At 41.3% G+C, this 18,226-nt stretch overlaps 1 protein-coding gene and 1 long non-coding RNA gene across 2 annotated transcripts in view; one reads left to right on the forward strand and one right to left on the reverse strand.

Annotated features, from left to right (window-relative positions):
• The window catches only part of PSME4 (proteasome activator subunit 4), a 43,864-nt gene extending 27,747 nt beyond the window's left edge, over positions 1 to 16,117 (reverse strand). Inside the window, exons 1-9 of the mRNA XM_030268691.4 lie at positions 15,848 to 16,117; positions 10,075 to 10,215; positions 9,469 to 9,585; positions 5,076 to 5,120; positions 4,258 to 4,407; positions 3,489 to 3,552; positions 1,212 to 1,286; positions 972 to 1,094; positions 456 to 548 (exon numbers count right to left, since the gene is read on the reverse strand). Coding sequence (XP_030124551.2) covers positions 456 to 548; positions 972 to 1,094; positions 1,212 to 1,286; positions 3,489 to 3,552; positions 4,258 to 4,407; positions 5,076 to 5,120; positions 9,469 to 9,585; positions 10,075 to 10,215; positions 15,848 to 16,020 — 981 coding nt within the window. The 5' untranslated portion in view covers positions 16,021 to 16,117. The remainder of the gene's footprint in view (positions 1 to 455; positions 549 to 971; positions 1,095 to 1,211; positions 1,287 to 3,488; positions 3,553 to 4,257; positions 4,408 to 5,075; positions 5,121 to 9,468; positions 9,586 to 10,074; positions 10,216 to 15,847) is intronic.
• On the forward strand, positions 16,116 to 18,226 carry LOC121469768 (uncharacterized). The gene is made up of 2 exons (XR_005979945.2): positions 16,116 to 16,397; positions 17,757 to 18,226. It is a non-coding gene; the product is annotated as an uncharacterized lncRNA (long non-coding RNA).

An 18,226-nucleotide genomic window follows, 5' to 3' on the forward strand; every position in this document is an offset into this window, starting at 1 on the left:
ATGCATTAAAAATCCTTTTTGCTTTGCTTAATAGAATCACAGAATGGTTTGGGCTGGAAGGGACCTGAAAATGCATCCAATTTCAACCTGATACCATAGGCAGGGACACTCCACTAGACCAAGTTGCTCCAAGGCCCATCCTAGATTTTTATAACTTGAAGGCAGTAAGTCAGAAAGAAAAAAGTGACATCATACAGGTAATACTGACAGTGTGTGTGAGCCTCATTTCAAGTGCTGATTTATTTTTGCTGGCTATATCTGAATTAGATGTCTTGTTTTGGACTTCTGCACTGACATGAGAATAGGAGTATGGTTTGAATGACAGTGCAATCATGGATCTTGATAATCCAAGGCTTCAAGCACCACACATCAACAGACTATCTGGAGCACACAAGGCTGACAGATTGAAATCCCAGACAAAGTTCTCGCTTTGACACCCAAACCACTTGACTCACCAGCCAGCGTCCGTTATTTGAGGGATGGTAAAAAGAAGCAATGCTATTGAACAAGCCAGACAAGTGCTTCTGCACCAGCTTACTTGGTCCACCCTGAAACAAATAAACCACAGGATTTTATCACACAGACCAAGACAAAACGAACAGGTAACAGCAGCACAAGCACAGGAGTGCTCTCCCCACAGTTAAGACTTCAAAGCAGCAAATCACATCCCACCCTCGACTCAGCACTAGAGCAAATTCTCTCCATCCCATCTGCCGAGGTTCACACTAAAACAGGTGCCTGTTCTTTTCCCAAATGCCACAGGCAGCAGCTGTGATACAAACTTTTCCAGCCCTACTCCACACTAACCGTGGAACAATGGACTTGACAATATAATTTGGGGAAAAAAAAAAAGCCCAAAACCACACTTCTGCAGTGAGCTCAGCAGAACAAATATGAACAAATATTCATATTAAATACATATTTAAATATTTGCATGAATTTTTGTTTCATTTTATGAAATAGTTACTCACCATCATGGCTGTGATCCACATGACTGCATGTCCTACATCATAAGCATTTGTTAAGAATCTTGGAACAACAACCTGATTGCTTCCCACTGGCAAATTTAAACTCCTTAAAATCCTAGTAAAAATCTGACAGGAAGAAAAACACACATTGGCATAAATTAATTTTCTAATCCAAAGGTGTTTTAAAAAACCAAACCCACTAAGCAAGGTAAGTAAGGCATATCATGAAAAGAGCACTGTTACCTTTGGTACATATGGATCCCAGTCTATGTACCCAATGTTGTCAGTGGCCAAGCGAGCAAAAAGATTGACTAGATGCTGAAAATAACCAGAAAAAAAGGGAATATTCATTAGAATATACTGAGAATAAAAGATGCAAAGCCCTCCAGCTACTTCACATACACAAGATAAAAGCTACCCATGGTACTAAAAGCACTTGGGAAGGGAGCTCTCATGTCATCAGAACCACCAAGACGTGTTTCACTGGCCTAAAATAGCATTTATACAGAGACATGGAAGAAAATTCCACCAACTCATCCATCTAGCTTTTCCCAATACTTAGCTGTTTAGGACAATTAGTTCCTGTAGGATCCATCCTACTCAGTGTGTGCTGCTGGCTGACACATTTGTGTGCTTTGGTTTAAACCCATCAGTGGCTTGTAAAGGTCACAGGCATCAGCCATCAGCTGGGAGAGCAGTCTGTGACTGCCCATGAAGAATTAGACACTCCATCACCAGAAGACAGCCCCAGGAGTTGAAAAGGGAACTGGAAGATGTCCTCAGAAAAGACAGTTAGCGAGACTGAACCAATAGAATAGGAGATGAAGTCTCACTCTTGTAGCCTGATGATGAAAAGCACATCACCCACCAACTCTGCTTTCAAGAGCTTCTCCAAATCAGGAAAGACCCACCAGACTCTTGATGCTTCTATCAGTATTTTGAAGCAATGACAAAGCCAAAAGGAAAGGCCTTAAATAATCCTGCCTAATTCCAAGACAGATAGCCCAGAGGAACAGGTCATTTCTCAGGCTGAAGGACATGACAGCTTTGGAAAACCCACAAGTTCAATTCAGGACATCAGACACAGCCTGAAGACAAGGGTTACATTTTCTCTAATGATCTGCGTTTTTCATTCAGTATGAGGAAATGCACATTGAAAAAAAATCCTTACTATGCACACAAGGAATTGATTCCACAGCTCCCCTTCAAACAGCAAGTCTAACTCCTGCCAAAGCAATCTGAGGAAAAGCCTGCAGCATACAGAGGCTTAAACTGGATTGCAGAGTCATAACCCATGTGTCTAATTATCTGCATCCCAATGTGATGGAATGAACCTGACTTTAGGAAATGGACATGACAGAAAAGCAAACGAGAAGTGAAAGCTTGGGGGAAAAAAGCAAGCAAACTGTCAGAATACAGTGGAAGAGGGAAAAAAATATCAGAGATAACTTGTGAAACAGTGCTGATGATTATTTGTTACACAGTTTGACAGAAACAAACTAAATCATGATGTTCAAGTGCAGGCTGCCATAGCTCTGTCAGAAGGAATAGACAGAATTATGGTTTTTTTAGGGGGGAGAAAGCCATCAGAAAAGCACAAAAGTGAACACAGACTCTCAAAATCAGCTTTGGCATCACCAGTGTTTGAATCTGGACAACTACCAAGTGCTGGGTCCAAGGCTGCCTCCCTAGATTTGTGATGGAAGGCAGGAAGACCCACGGAATGTGCAACCACGGTGGTTTGGAAATCAGCTTTCTCCTCAGACACGGAGAAGTTCTCCTTGTGTATCCAGGCAGGAGATTAGTAAAAGGAGACAGATGGCCAATGAGCTTATGTTCATACTGAGCAGAGAAAGAAACTGGGGATAGGCCAAGTTTCACTGCAGCAAAGCCAAGGCACAGCTCAGCTGAAACCAACAGCACCTGAACTGTCACTGGGGCTGCCTCCAGACGGCGTTTTTCATTTCCCAAGTTTGGATCTCCTCACATGAGGCACACAGCAGGGGCACACAAATATATGGCAGACGAATACATGGCAGACTACTTGCCTTGAAAGATACAGCCCAAGGGAATTTTTGGCCAAGGGGTTCTTTATTTTATCTCAAAGACGACAGCAGCTCATTGCAGTGAAGGCAAAATATCACCACTCAAGATTAGAGACCGCCCAAGATGTATTAAAAGACAGAAGAGAAGCGTAATTTCTAGAAACCACAACTGCACTTTGCATAATTCTAAGTATTAGCAGCAGTCTAGAAAACACCAGCATTCCCAAGGCTGGAATGAAAAGCTGCCTGAGCTGGCCATTAGACAATGTTCACCAAGCACAACTGCAGTCTCATTTATTTAGATGGTAATTGCTTGCCAACAATAATGAAATTATTGTCTCTGCTTTCTTGTACTAGTCAAAGCAGAAGGGAGAAAATCCTTTAAATCACTGTTTGGCTTCAATTCCTTGCAAGCACATTATAGGAATATTTAAATGAGGATTTCTTCCAGTGTAGATGAAAAGCAAATACTTACTCCTTCCCACTGAGGAAGATTTTGAACCGACACCCAAAGGCCTATAAATTCATCAAACCAAAGCCTGAAAGAAAACAGAAGCAAAATAATTTTAACACTGAGAAAGCAGCTCCCTCACTGAATATTTATTCCTCACTTTGAAAGGTGGTTGCAGGAATTCACCTGACCTTCAATTCATTCAGCAAGAACAGAGATCAACATAGACATGCCTTTATCAATTTGCTGCTCACAGCATAGTCCCAAATCTGACTTTTAGTCCTTGCTTTTCTTCTTTATTTCTTCTCTGACTCTTTTGAGCCCCCTTTCACACAACTGTCTCTCCAGGAGTTTCCTTATATACCTCAGCTCTACCATCCCATCAGATAAAACAAATTACACTTCATCTCCCTATGCCTTGCTGTGTGAAATTTGTCCCTTCTGATCAGTTGCCACAAGTGTCACTAGCTCCTTCTCTGAATTCACCTGAGGCCAAGGATGCAAACCCTCCATACCAGTCTCTGACTTAAATTCACCTTTACAAACTCCACTTAATTCAATTTAGTTTGATTTGCTGTGTGCTTTATCAGTAGGGACTAAGATTCCTTTATCAGTAGGGACTAAGGTTCCTTTTACCAAAAAGCAGGTTGACAGTATTCCTGTCCTAAACTGCCAAAAATGCTGCTGAGAAGGACAAATATGGCGTCCTGGTGTTCTGCACCAGTGACTTCAAATCATCCTGTAAAAGATGATTCCTTGCATTTGGAACGGAGCACTCTTCTGTGACACCTACTTGAAACCCTTGTGGTGAAGTTCAGGGGGAAGGGTGGTGGGCAGGAAGAGCTCGAAGTAGGTGATGGCCTTCTGCATGGTCACATCAAAGGGACACATCAAAGGCCTCCACTCATCCAGCATTTCCGCAGTGGCATCTTCTGGGAAATACCTGAAAACAAGGAAACCATTGAATATACACAGACTTGGCTTTACAGTTTGGCTCTTTTTAAGCGTGTTGAAAACCAGCTATTAATTTGTCATCAATGTTTGCTTTAGAGTAAAACCATGTGCCCAGGGGCCATAGGCAGGCAGCCCTCACCTCCAAAAACCTTCACAAAATACAGGTAAATCAAGGACATTGTGGTCCATCATTTTAAGACCACCAATTAAGATTCTTGTCTTGTTGAACCAGTGAAGAATCCATGCAATGCAAAACCACTTCACTGTGAAGGCTGGTAGAAATCAAACAACTATTACTCACTTTTGATGCAACATAACAAAAAAAAAATCACTTCAGGCACAAGGATCATTTATAGAAACATTACAGGAACACTGGTGATTTAATTTATTTTAAAACACACTAAGTATGCATGCAATGCAATATTTAAAATGCATATTAGATAGATTTTTTTTTTTATAACAGAATTATTGCAACCAAGGCTGTTAAAAAGGAAAAATAAACCCCAGAAAAGTCTCTACTCTCCATCCTAAATTTTTAAACAGCAGCCAAGCAATGACAGGTAGAGTGAGGTCTTTTAAAGACTTTTCCCCTACTTCCTAAATTAATATTAAAGATATTAAAAAAAAAAAAAAAAAAAGAAAGAAAGAAACACTTACGGTCTGCAGCTCTTCACCAGTGTTTTCAGAACACTTTCTACAGAACTGAAATGAGAAGAGGAAATGTTAGGAATAATACATTACTAAATTTCAGTGACAGTATAAAATAAACAACCATTTGCTGACCTTTCCCTCCAGAGCTTAAGATAATGTCGATGCAATTAGATGTCTTCTTTGAACATGCATTAGTTACCTGCCTTCTCCACAAACCTAACTGGAACAATTAAAATTGCTCTGCTCAACTCCTGGTCCTATTTTTTATATACTGCTCTGGTATTTCCTGCATTTAAATGAAGAATTATTATCACTTCATGGAAGTGACATCCTGCATTTCGTCCACAAACAACCAGCAAACTGACTTCTGGGGGAGATGAAAACATAAAAAAATGGGTTTGTGGAATTCATGAATATTTGTAAGATAAATAAAAGCAACTTGTTGAGAAGAACACCATATTTGTTCTTCTCAATGTGGTTTTGGGCTTTGTCCAGTGGTTCTAAGAAGAAAGGAATTATCTGCAAATCAAGGGTTATTTCATTGGAGCCCCTCCAAAGTAATAGCTGGTTTTAAAAGCACTTTAATCTGCAGCAAGAACACTTATTTGAGAAATCATTTCAACTCCTATTGTCACCTATTGTCACAGGATGCCATCAAACCTTTAAAAAGACTATATCTCAGAATAAACTCAAAGAATGAAAGGGAGGGGGAGCAGAGAGTGATCAACCAACGCAAGCACAAAGGTAGTAAATTGTCACGTTCTTCAAACTTTCCATTTATTATACAACCACCTCAAGACTAACTTGCACTTTTACCCAAAAACATTCCCTGAATGAAATAAAAAAGTTCTCACAGAACAAGTTCTTTTTTAGATATGCCTTCTCTAGAAACACAAATATTGCACTCCTTCTTTCATCATCCAAAAGTAACGGTAAAAAATGCTTTTTTGCTCAGAAAAAGATGATGAAAATCTATACTATTTAGAATTTCACCAAGATCAAATTACTTTGAGACACACAAATACTCAACATGTACTATTGTCTCTCCAATCCTACATGAAGTAAATTGATCCAATACAGCCAGGAGAAATGAAAAATGAATAAACCACCAATTCCCTTCAACACTCAAGACAAGCCAGCAAAAGCCCATCCAGCCCTCAGAGAACTGCTTCAAACAGTGCCCTGGAAGATGCAAAATTATGTACATTTTATGCAACAGTGACAAAGGCAACTCAGGACCTCTCCCAGAAAGAAAATTTCAAGATAACTGACTCTAAAATGTGGAGAAGAAAGGCCAATCAGTCATTAAACAAAAATAAAACCAAACTCTGCAGAAAACTCAGGAAGATCCTGGATTCAAGTGAATAATGTCCTTGAAGGAGTTAGAAAAAAGATAACAGTTGTTCCAAGAGCAGATAAATAAAGCATGAACCAGCACATTCCTTAAGAACATTAAAAATTTACATGATAAATGTTTGGGTGACAAAAACAAACAAGCTCTCCCCAGACTATCATTCCACTCAAGTCACCCCTCACTAAGGAAAACCTGAAGGACAGGAATTTTAACAAACACTGAGGCCAGAGATCAACAAATTTTTAAAATTAATGAGTTTTAAGTCAGACCTCAGCGTTTGTCAGTGTGAGGGAACAAAGGAGAAAGATTGGGATGTTCTCTCCTCTCTTTTGGTTACAAATTTAGGAAGCCAGAAAACAAAAAGCAACAGCAAGACAATTTTGTACCCAAGGGCCTTCCATTCAAGACAGTGTTCAAGTACAGCCCAGCTACAAGAGACATCCTGGAACATTCCCATTAGGGGACTCTTAGGAAAGGACAGGACAATGCAGCTGGGGAGGTACATTAAAGAACACCCAACACCACTTGCAACACCTTTCACTGTTATCTTTTTTGGCACTACAGGATTATTTTCTTCTTTTGGAAAAGGCATGATGATAGCAATTTGCAAATTGGTTTTTTTCCCCCTTCATTCACACAGAGAAACATGTTTCAGTTAAAATGATTAACATGTAAACTTAGAGGAGTGACAATTACATTATCAAAAAACAGTAAGATAAATTTCAGTTTTTCAGAAGGTCTGAAAGTGAAGTCTAGTCCTGAAGTGGACACTCCACCACAGAGCTTAAATTAACACAATGGAAAGAGCAACCAGCTACAGCTTCACAAATTATTTTAGTGATCTCCTAACAAGAGTGAGCCATCTCTCACTGGATTAGTACAGCTAAGCCCTTGTTTCTAAAAAAAAAAACCCGAACAAAGCAAACCCCACTACAATCCCACTGCCACTTCCACCAGTTTTCTGCATTTATCATATACCAAAACTCCTCATACTGTTTCCCTACAAAAATTCCCAGTGAACTCTTGACACAGAAGCTCTTCACAACCCCAAAGTTGTTGCTGGCTGGATTTTCCAGAAGCCATTACCTCATTGCTAAAGCGCTTTCCATGATTTCATTTGATTTAAGAGGAAGGTACCCTCAACTCTGTAACATGCTCCTGCACCAGTGGTGATTTCATCCATAATCACACACAACAATTACTCCAATGGAAAACTTAGCTCTCATTTAAACCCCTGAAATATATTTGCTGGTTAAATTAGTTAGAACAGAGCCCTGGAGAGCCACTCCACACTCATTGCCTGCGTCCCCAGTTAGCAAGGCAGACATCCAGTGCGACATTCTCATAACCAGTGGTGTCAGGTTAACGTTGGCCTTCCAAATACAATTATTTATGCAGAGACTTCCACCTGTGTGACAGTGTTACAGTCCAACAGAACATGCAGAAGGGACAGTGGCCAGAGCTCAACAGAAAAAAAAAAAAAATCCTTCTTACCACCTATGTAATACATTAAGCACAAATGTTTTAGGTGAAGACCAGCCTGGTCGATATGAACTGAATGTAAACAAAAATAAAATTCAATTAAAACAGGAGATAAATTAAACAGCTATAAATCAGCTTTTAAAACCTTGACTTCAACCAAAGAGGTACCTCTTGAAAAAGGATGAGCACTGTATGAGAAGGAATCGCACTGCATGGAGTGTCTGACATGGAATAAAGTTAATAAAATTGAATGCGTCAGTCAGATCATCACAACAGCAATCTTCCTTCCTTATGAAACTCCTTTATTCTCCAGGAAAAGTTCCTTCCCCCCTACAAAGTGAGCAGCTATGCAACACCATCCCCCCAGAGCAAGGCATACAGGTACAAAAATGAAAAAATAAAATAAACCAAGGAAGGCTCTGCTCTTTCACATTTTTCCTACAGTAATCAAAATAATTCCATTTAGCAAACTGAGTTTTTTCAGCTACACAGCCACAAGAGAAATTCAGCCTGAAATGCTCCACATATTTCCTCTTCATGTTCCTTATCAACAATAGGATCTTCCCCTCAGGAATCAGTGGCAGTGTTTCAGTTTCATTCAGAAAACTATTTTTTTAAAAGCAAATTAAGCACTTTCACTCGCATTTCTTGACATAAAGTTTCAATTCAGCCAAAGATAATGCATTATCCATGAGCTATCTTTTATAATTTGTAATTTATAGAGCAGGACCTTCTCTGACTGGGATAATTATGAAAATTTTAAGTCTGAAAATCTGACAGATGGAGAGGGATTGACAGCACAGAGAAAGCAAAGAAAACAAGTTTTCATTTTTAAAATCAGCAGAACATGTCTAAAATTCTCAACTGAAGAAAGAAAATTATTTCTCCCTATCATGGCATTACTTTGATAAATACCTGTATTTCCTATAGAAAATATTTCACTTTTCTTGGAGAGCAGACTCATTTATACCTGGATTCCAGACCCTGGGAATGATTACACAACAAATACTGACAGACAGTACTGTTTGTATCTTTTCCCCCACAATTTTACTGTGTTATAGAAGTGAACAGCATACATTTAACTTAGTACCTGCGCTGGTTTTGCCTGGGGTAAGTTAACTTCCTTCACATTATTACCCATCTTTAGCTCAACCCACAAGTTTTCTCACTTTTACCCTTCCAGTTCTCTCCCCAGTCCCACCAGGAAGGGCAGCATGCGAGGTTTCATTGTTAACTGGGGTTATACCACAACAATACTGTTAAATATTTCATACTAAATTTATTAAACTGTGCGTTATCACCCTAAAATCAGTTGAGCGAGACCTCTGTCGCAGTGTATTTAAAAATTAATCACATTCATAAAGAAAGAAACAGCATGACAAACACAAAGCAGAAGGAGATACATGATTCAGTGCAGCTCTGCATGCAATTATTGAAAGGTGCCTTCTGAAAAAAGAAACAGAATATTTCCTATGTATCAAATTCACAATATTAAAAGCACATTACAAAGTACTGTAAAGCAGGTACTAATGGTCTATCAAATGTTTTCAAAAGTGAACTTACTTGGGAAACCAATTTAATCCCAGATGTTCTGTTTTGGAGTATAATATCCTTTCCAACATTTCATAGAGTGGTCGCCATGGTAACTCTAAATCATCCCTGGAAAGCAGTTCCTTTTTCCTAATAGGAAACAAAACACTAGGCAGTTCAGGATTCAACACTGACATGGACACGCAGAACATGGGAATACCCCCATCCCCGCTCCCAGTTTGCACAAGCTGCAGGAAGGCCAGGCAGTACCAGGCTGGCCACTGGCAGCCTTCAGCACAAGTGACACTGTCAAGATTTTCCCTGACTAAGTGAAATGAACATTATCAAGTCGTGAGCCAGTTTTCATCTTCTCCCTAGCTGAGATTCAGCCTTAATTCTTGGCTCTCTGAACTGCTTGGTTTTCCTGATACGGGGAAAACTGGCATTCTTCCACTTTCAGTCCCACTCCTAAAGCTTTGAAGGTGTTTGCACAAGACAACCCTTTAACCACCAGCACTGCAGAGGTCAGATAAGTGAAGTAACCTGTAAGAACTCTGTTACACGAAAGGTACAACACTGAGCAAGAGATCAACTGTTCTGACACAGAAGTTTCCACAGTCAGCAGAAATCTCTACTCACTTTAACAAGTTGATCAGCAGGCGTGCAAATCCTTGCATCATGCTGATCTCCAGCTTTGGAATTGTCACCAACTCATACAATAGTTTGATAAACAGCACATGATCCTCCTTGCTGAATTTTCTCCCATACAGTCGGATGTATCTGCAAACCAAACACAAGGGGAGTCAGCAGTATTTTAAAACATCCAATTTATTCAAGATCTGAGCCAGAATCCCTCTGATTTGCTGTTTAGTGAAACAAAACTAAACCTGGTTCTCAAGCCCAACAACTAAGAACCCGAAGATACACACCTAAGGAAGATTTACAACTGCAATTATAGGAAGAAAAAGAATGACCAAATGAAGTTTACAGCCCTCTAAGATTGTACAAATACTGTAACCTCATGGACAGGACACAATCCAGAAGCTAAAAAAACAACCCAAAAAGTATCAAGACACCGAAATCCAATAGCTTCCAGCAAGGATGAACAATTGATTTAGACACTGAGCTTTTCCAGTGGTGTGTCCCACTGTCTTCACCAAGAGTAGATCCATCAGACTCATTCCAGAAGAAGTGTTTGCTGGTTTTAAGTTGAGATTGAAAAAGAGAAACATATTTCAAGTCTTGAAAGATATTCTGCACCAGAAAAACCTATATAAGGTCCTATCAAACCATTTTAGGTGTGGCACAGCTGTAAATTACAAAAGGGGAGGCAACTTCCCCTTTTATTACTGCTCTGACTGTTCTTAAATATGCATAATAAAGCTGCTTTCCACTTCCCTTTTCCTGTCAAATTCAAGGGGGGGATGTTTACTTTTGATGGGCAGTGTTTTCACAAATGTTCATTTCAACATCTTGTACTTACTTTTAACACAGAAGGAAACAAACAAAATACAGGATAACCCACTTTTCCACCACAGGAACCTAAATAATCTGGATTGGCCAGAGACACTACCTACCTACAGAATTACACCACCAAGAGCTGAACACCTACACTTTTCACATGCCTAAAAAAGACATGAAAAAGAATCCTCAGGGAAAGAAAAATGGGTGAAACATATATGATTTAAAATAAATAAATAAATAAACTGCAGAAGCCTGTAAAATAAGTTTTAACTACAAAGAAACACAGAGATCCAATTTATCTGCCAGTATTGCTATATATAACTGAAAATAAAATGTTTGGCAAGTTCTCCTTCATGACATTTGCTAACAACAGCTCTGCTACACAAAATGCTGTTTAATTAAGAAAGAGTAAAGTACACAGAAACATGCGGAACACAAAGATGTCACTATACCCAAGCAGCAGGACTTGATGCCAAATTGCTCCCATATTTTACAGCTTCTTTATGTAGGAGGGAGGCAGATCTGAAAGGGGTCAATTATTTGTATGAATCCAGCTGAGCATTAAGGCAGTGTCAAAAAATAAATCCTTCAAGAATGGGGTGCTCAGCCTTTTCCTCAAGATTAAACAAGAAAAATCTTTCAGAGGGGAACTGCAAAGTTTTCAGAATACCCCTTCAGAAGGGATGAAATATCACCATTATAAAAATAAAATAATATAGGCAGAACTTAATAAGCCCTGAAGGGTGTCCGGGGGCTAATCAGACAGATAATGTTCATCATAGAAACGGTGTCTCTTTAGGATAATTGGGTTACTGGGGAAAATAATAATTGCAGAACTAAATTATTGCAAAATAAAAGATGAAACTTCTGAAAGCAGATAATACTACATTGAGATGATATGAGTTCTCATCCTGCAAAAAGGATAAAATTATTGTCCTTCACTGTTCAGCTATAAGGAAAAAAAGTCAAAAATCCAACAAATAAAACACACCCACATAATATGAAAAACATGATTAAGGCATGAAAATTCTGTTTCAAACTCCAGCCTTTCTGTACATAGTACAGGGTCTCTGAAAGTTAAAAAAAAAAAAAAAAAAGGAACACCATAGAGCAAATTCCTTAGTCTCAGAGTGCTGAGTATCCAATCTCTCCCTCCAAAAGCACAATAGGCCTATTTTTAGGAAGTATACTATCATATCATGTGGCCACCCTAAACTGCCCTAGAAAGTTGGCTGCTCTGCTACAGTTAAAAATTACCTCTCCTTCAGAAGCTGAACAGCACATTCCCCTAAATTCCCGGCCCTCCATCTGCATTTCCTAGCACACAGAACAGGATCACGACTGGTTTAAAGCTCAGTTTTTGACAAATGATGTGAAAAGCAATGAATCATACTCAGCAGCACTGCTTAAATCACATGTACATGTACACAGCACACACATCCCTCACACAGCCAAAGAAAGCTTCTGTTTCCCTGATAAAGATGAGAGAAAGATGTCAAACAAAAGTTCTAGGCGACAGCGCTTAAAATACTTGGCAAGGTCTCACGGAGACATTCATCCTCACTGTAACTTTGTGCCCTGTCATTCCCCTTCCAAACAGTTAAGCTGCACTTTTTCCACACCTTACAGCAAGACAGTTGAATGTCACTTTATAAGTCTACACCTGACAAGCACATAAAATAACATTGTCAAGGACACAATTGAGTCCTTCATCTTCCCACACCCCTGACTGCTGGAGCAGAAAGCATAGAAAAGCATTTGTGTGTTTGCCTGGCTGCAGAGTTAACTCCATGGACAGTAACCATGAAATGCCCATATTATATTAATATGTTCATTTATTGACTATGTTTAGTGGGTTTTTTTAATTTTTAGAACAATCAGTGAATCATGAAAGAGGGGGAAGCTGAGACAATGTATACTGCTGACATAAAGACCATAAAAAATTATGGAGCAAGAGCAGTTAAGCAAATTATTTTGATGTAACCTGCTTTCCCCACACACTGTGGCAAGCTGAGATTCACTCTTCTGCTTTCACAACTGGTTAGTATTTTACAAGCTTTTACCAGACAAAGCTGGAGGAATCTTGGAGCAATTATTACAGATTTAACTGCCAGTCTTTGGGGCAAGTTTTACTTGCTTCAGAAGCCTCATCAAATCATAAGTTGCTTTCCTCAAAGGAGAGAAAGTTCTCTCACCACAGTGCACACACACATCCCAAAAGAACCAGGTGTCACCACTGAAAATTACCCATAAAAGAATTATTTAAATCAGCTTACAGACATTATGTCTGATAAACTCCTATTCTGCCTCTTTTCTGTTCTCCCTCCCTACTCAGTCTGTGACATCAGACAGCTGAAACAGCTGGTCTGAAGATAAATATGTGCAAGTCCAGCTGTGGGGGGTATAAAAACTACATGATTCAGCTGTCACCGTGAAAGAGTACTCAAATTTTTATTTCAAAAAAACATCTGAGTTTCACTTTCATTCTCTCCTGTGGCACAGAGCTGTAAAAAGCTGAGGAGGTGAAACTATGCAGGTATATAATCTGCACGCCATGTTTGCTTTGCTCATTTGCATATACACATATCTGTATTAACATTTGTATCTGTACAATAAATAAATACGCAAATTGTTTCACAGAATACTGCAAGAATTCTGGCCTTTGCAATTCAGACATTGGCAACAAATCTAAGCAGCCATTATGAAGATTCTGAGCATTTTCTTTTAATTAATTATAGCTTTTTTCAGGAGAGAAAAAAGGGACCAAGTCAATTTGGAGATGAGTCCCTGACTATCAAGAGACAGTAGAAATTGGATTCTATTGTCATGAACACCACAAGGCTGGAAGTGTTTTAGCCATTCCTGAACTTCTTTTACTGTATTTCACAAAATGACAGAATGGTTTAGGTGGGAAGGGACCTTAAAGCCCATGCAGTGCCATGCCCTACAATGGGTAAGGGACAACTTCCACTATCCCAGGGTGCTCCAAGCCCCATCCGGCCTGGCCTTGTACATTTCAAGGGATCCAGGGGCAGCCACAATTTCTCTGCACAGCTTGTGCCTCCTCACCCTCACAGGGAAGAATTCCTTGCCAATATCCCATCTAACCCTGCCCTCCGGCTGTTTGAAGCCATTCTCCCTTGCCCTGGCACTCCAGGCCTGTACAAATAGTACCTCTCCATTTATTAGTTTGCTTCCTTCAGGTACTGGAAGGCCACAATTAGATTGTCCCAGACCTTCCCTTTTCCAGGCTGAACAATCTCGATTCTCTCAGCCTTTTACCCCTATAAGTACTTTGTCAAGTCAAACAGAGCAGCAGCACATCTCTCACATTAACTACACCAGCTTATTTTTTTTTACACCAAGCCCACTGTTTCCTCCCCTGCCCACATCAAACACACTCAGAGTCTCCCTTTATCTAAAATGCCACAAAGAAAATCTTGGTACTAACAGGCATCAGACAAGCTGCAAACACTCACAATGAATTCAAACTTCAATCAAACTTCAAAGTGTAGGTGGAAAACCACAAATTGGAGCCTGCTGACCTTTCTGTGATTCATAAAGCAGCACAGCAGTGGGCCAAATTCACTGCCCTGGAGCCTTAAGTGGTAACAGCAATTGCCATTTACAGAGTGAGTAACAGGGTGATTCTAAGGCACATTTAGAATGAATTTCTGTGTCTATTCAGCCTGTTCAGCTAAAGCTCATTTTTCTCACAGCAGGGACTCCTAAGTTTATTTCAACTCAATGGGAAAAGGAAGTTCCACCACAGGTATAGGCAACAGGTACCACCAAAACCAGTATGAGTAGGCAGATGGCTAGGGGGTGGGGAAGGCAAGCCGTGTTGAACTGCCTCCAAGCAGGTTCAAACTGTCACATAACACAAACATGTGAGTCATTTTGCAACCACCACTGTAATTCTATCTAAGACTGCCTCTTGGGAAACAGAAAGACGCTTACATTCCAATATAGTCGAATCTAACAGGCTCTGACTAACAAATGTGTATTAAATTCTCAATTGATATTATAAAAAATTACTTATGTAAGGAGAGAAGTTTTAAGTAAGTATTTCAAAACGGTTCAAACACATGTACTTCGTTGTTTCTGGCACACAGGAAACGCTGTTTGTGAAAGCACACACAGCATTCAGCAACAAACGTGATAAACATCCACAGAATTTACTGATTGCAGCTACAGGACTCACTGTCATATGATGCCATACACAGTGCCAGAGTGTCCCGAATAAAATAAGGTCAAAGTATACTTCGTAAAATTCACGAGAAGAAACCTATGTCGTACTCGGTGCTATCTATGAAAGCAGCGCGGGTTCATCTGTATAAGAACAACCTTGCCAGCACACACAGCACGGCCAACATCAGCACAAACCACCCCACGCCAGAGTTCAGCCAAGATATCAAGGGCACCAGCGGTGTTTACCCAGCATTAAGCCACAGTTTAATCCTGCCAGCACTGTCCCAACAAATGGCCTGTCTTGAGAAAGACGCCGCGTCCCTATAGCAGAAGTTACACGGAGATTTAATCAACTAAACTTGCTTAAGAAGGGGAGAGGTGAAACAGGTGGCCATACAGGCATTAAAAAATACAGACGTATTAAAAACAAAAGCACGAGCTAAACGCACAAGCGCTTAAGTCGTAGAATTCGGAAGTTTCAGAGGCGGCAGGCGAGCTCTTGCGGCCGGAGCCACCTTTGTCCCCGTTTCCGATGTGGCAGTGCCGGCCCTGTGTGGGGCAGGGACGGGACAGCGGCCGGAGCGGGGCCCGGCCGGGTGCCAGCGGTTCCGTTATGCGGGAGGCGCTCCCGGCGAGCGGGGCACGGCTTGGCCGGGCTCGGCTCGCCAAGGCAAGGGACGGCACTGACGCGCCGCTCGCAGCCCGAGGCGCCGCTCGCAGCCCGAGGCCCCGCTCCCCGTCCCGCCCCGACACTCACGTCGAGAGCTTCCTGGTCCAGAAGAGCCCGCCGGGCCAGAGCTCCTGCAGCTGCACGGCGCGGGCCAGGTTGCCCTTGATGTGCTCCAGGAAGCGGGCGGCCTCTGCCTCCAGGCGCTCGCCATAGGGCAGCAGCTTGTTGTAGACGATCTCCTTCTGCGGCGGCCGGGCCATGTCGGCGCTGCCCGAGGAGGGCCGGTGACCGCGGCCGCCGCGCCCCGCCCGCCCCGCTCGGCTCTGCGCCGCTCACTTCCGGCGGAAGGCGGGCCCGGGGCGGCTCCGGGCGCTCCGCGGGCACGGGGCCGAGCCGGGGGCGCGGGGCCGGGGCTGGACCGGGGTGGTGCTTTGGGCACCGCTGCGGGGAGGGGCGGAAAGGTCACGGTGTCCGCCCGAGTTCAGGAGCCGCGCTCTGCGGCTTTGCGGTTTGTTGAAAAGCTCTTCTCCTAAAGCTGCCGCCACCTGGACGCGTAATTCGGAGTGAAAAAATTCACCCGCCGGCTGCTCTCATCGGGAGGGAGTCAAGCGTTGGTTCTCGCTCAAAAACACTCGGGGTGAGGTGGGGATGGGGCGGGTGCTGGAGGTAACGGGGCAGTGCCCATCCCTGGAGAGGCGCAGGGACAGACTGGACACTCAGTGCCGGGGTCTGTCGGGCCATAGGCTGGACTCGACTGTCATCTCCGAGGTCTTGGCCAGCCTAATTGATTCGGTAGTGCTGTAATTAGCCCCGGAGTTTAATAGCAGATTGCGCGGTTGCCTAAGAGGCTTATTTGAAATAACGCTAGTCAGGAGCTAAGAGCTCGCCCGCGGGCCCTGGGTGTGGGATAAACTGCTGAGGGATATGTGATAACAGCACTGATAGCTGTTATCTCCAGCTGTCCTAATATAATTGAATTTCCCCTCAAGAGTTACATCGTGGCCATACAACAGCTGCAAACTGATTAGATTTAGAGCTACTGACAAGGGCAAATCCTGTTTTCTATCTTTATGCTCAAACTAGCTCTGCTTAAAATTAAAAAAAAATAAATAAAAAGAGATGGCTAACTAAATTCTGGAACACGATAGGGAGAGGAGAAACGCCATAGGAAACCTAAGTATGACAGGCAAGGGCATCATGGCATCTTTCTGAAGAATGCATTTACATCATCTACTTTCCTCATCCTCCTAGACCAGTATTTTTAATAAAGGGAGCATCAGGATTTTGTTTAGTGTTTCATTCTTCTGAAATTCCTAGAAGATTTTGTATCACATGATCTCGTGGATCACATCCACAACTTTTACATTATTTCAAAATAGCTGAACTTCACTAAATTTGTTGCCATCTTTCACAGGGACTTTACGCTTGTGTTGCCTTATAACTGCATGAGGCAAAACATTTCATAGATGAATCTCTGCCCTTTCTGGCTTGAATTAAAAATGAAAGCTTGATCATGGTCAGCCTTCTATGGGGATAAAGTATATCTTGGTTTAGCATTTTTCTGGTGAAAACAGAAATAAATAATATGAAATTAATAGTTTTATCAGCAATTCATTCAAGGATAAAATTGGCCCAAGAGCTGTAATTAAAAACCAATATCTATAGTTAGTGGAAAGGGTAAGTGAAAATATGTGTGCATTGAAATGGAAAAGTTTAAAATTACTTACTTTCTGTCACTTAGAGGCAATTCTTGATAATCACAATGGTGATTTGTTCAGACATTTCCAATGTGGGAAAGTGTTTGTCAAATTTGAAGCATGCAGTTTGTTTGGACTTGGAGGGAGAAAAATTCAAAATTCTAGCCCAGTTTTATAAAATTGAAGTTGGCAGATACATCAGGAGCATCCCAGCTGCATTCTGTTGCTTTGTAGCCATGTTGTAAAAAATTACTCCTGCCCTTTCTAACCCAAGTTAAAACTAAGTCTTGATTTTTCAGGCATTTTTGGAATATTTGGCATGTGAATGAACACCTCTGACCTCAGGGAGCCTGTTCTGTCTGAGCCAACAAGCTGCCTTCTCAGCTGTGGCCTCAGACACATGAATGCCCTCCACCAGGATTAAACACTCACTTTTTGGGGAAAAACATGCCAAGTTACGCCATCAGCACCTCTGACAGCCATCCTACTAACTAATCTGATCTCTTCGTTCCTGTTTTCAGAGTCTGAAACAAGGGGAGAGGAGATTCCTCTCCATTAGTAATAACAGTAGTAAGCATACCTGTAGTACTTGCTTTTTGAATGTATTTTCTGCATGTTGATTCATTTACTAATTACATGTAGTAATTATTAAAAAAACTTAATCCTTTCCCCTCCCTGCTATGCCACCATTCTGCTCTTTAAAAAGAGAGAAAAAAGAGATACATTTTGCCAAGTGAGTCAAAAATAAATGTGTTGTTCAAGTTTGCAA

Source organism: Taeniopygia guttata, chromosome 3, assembly GCF_048771995.1.
Source record: "Taeniopygia guttata chromosome 3, bTaeGut7.mat, whole genome shotgun sequence".
NCBI classification, from domain to species: Eukaryota; Metazoa; Chordata; class Aves; order Passeriformes; family Estrildidae; genus Taeniopygia; species Taeniopygia guttata.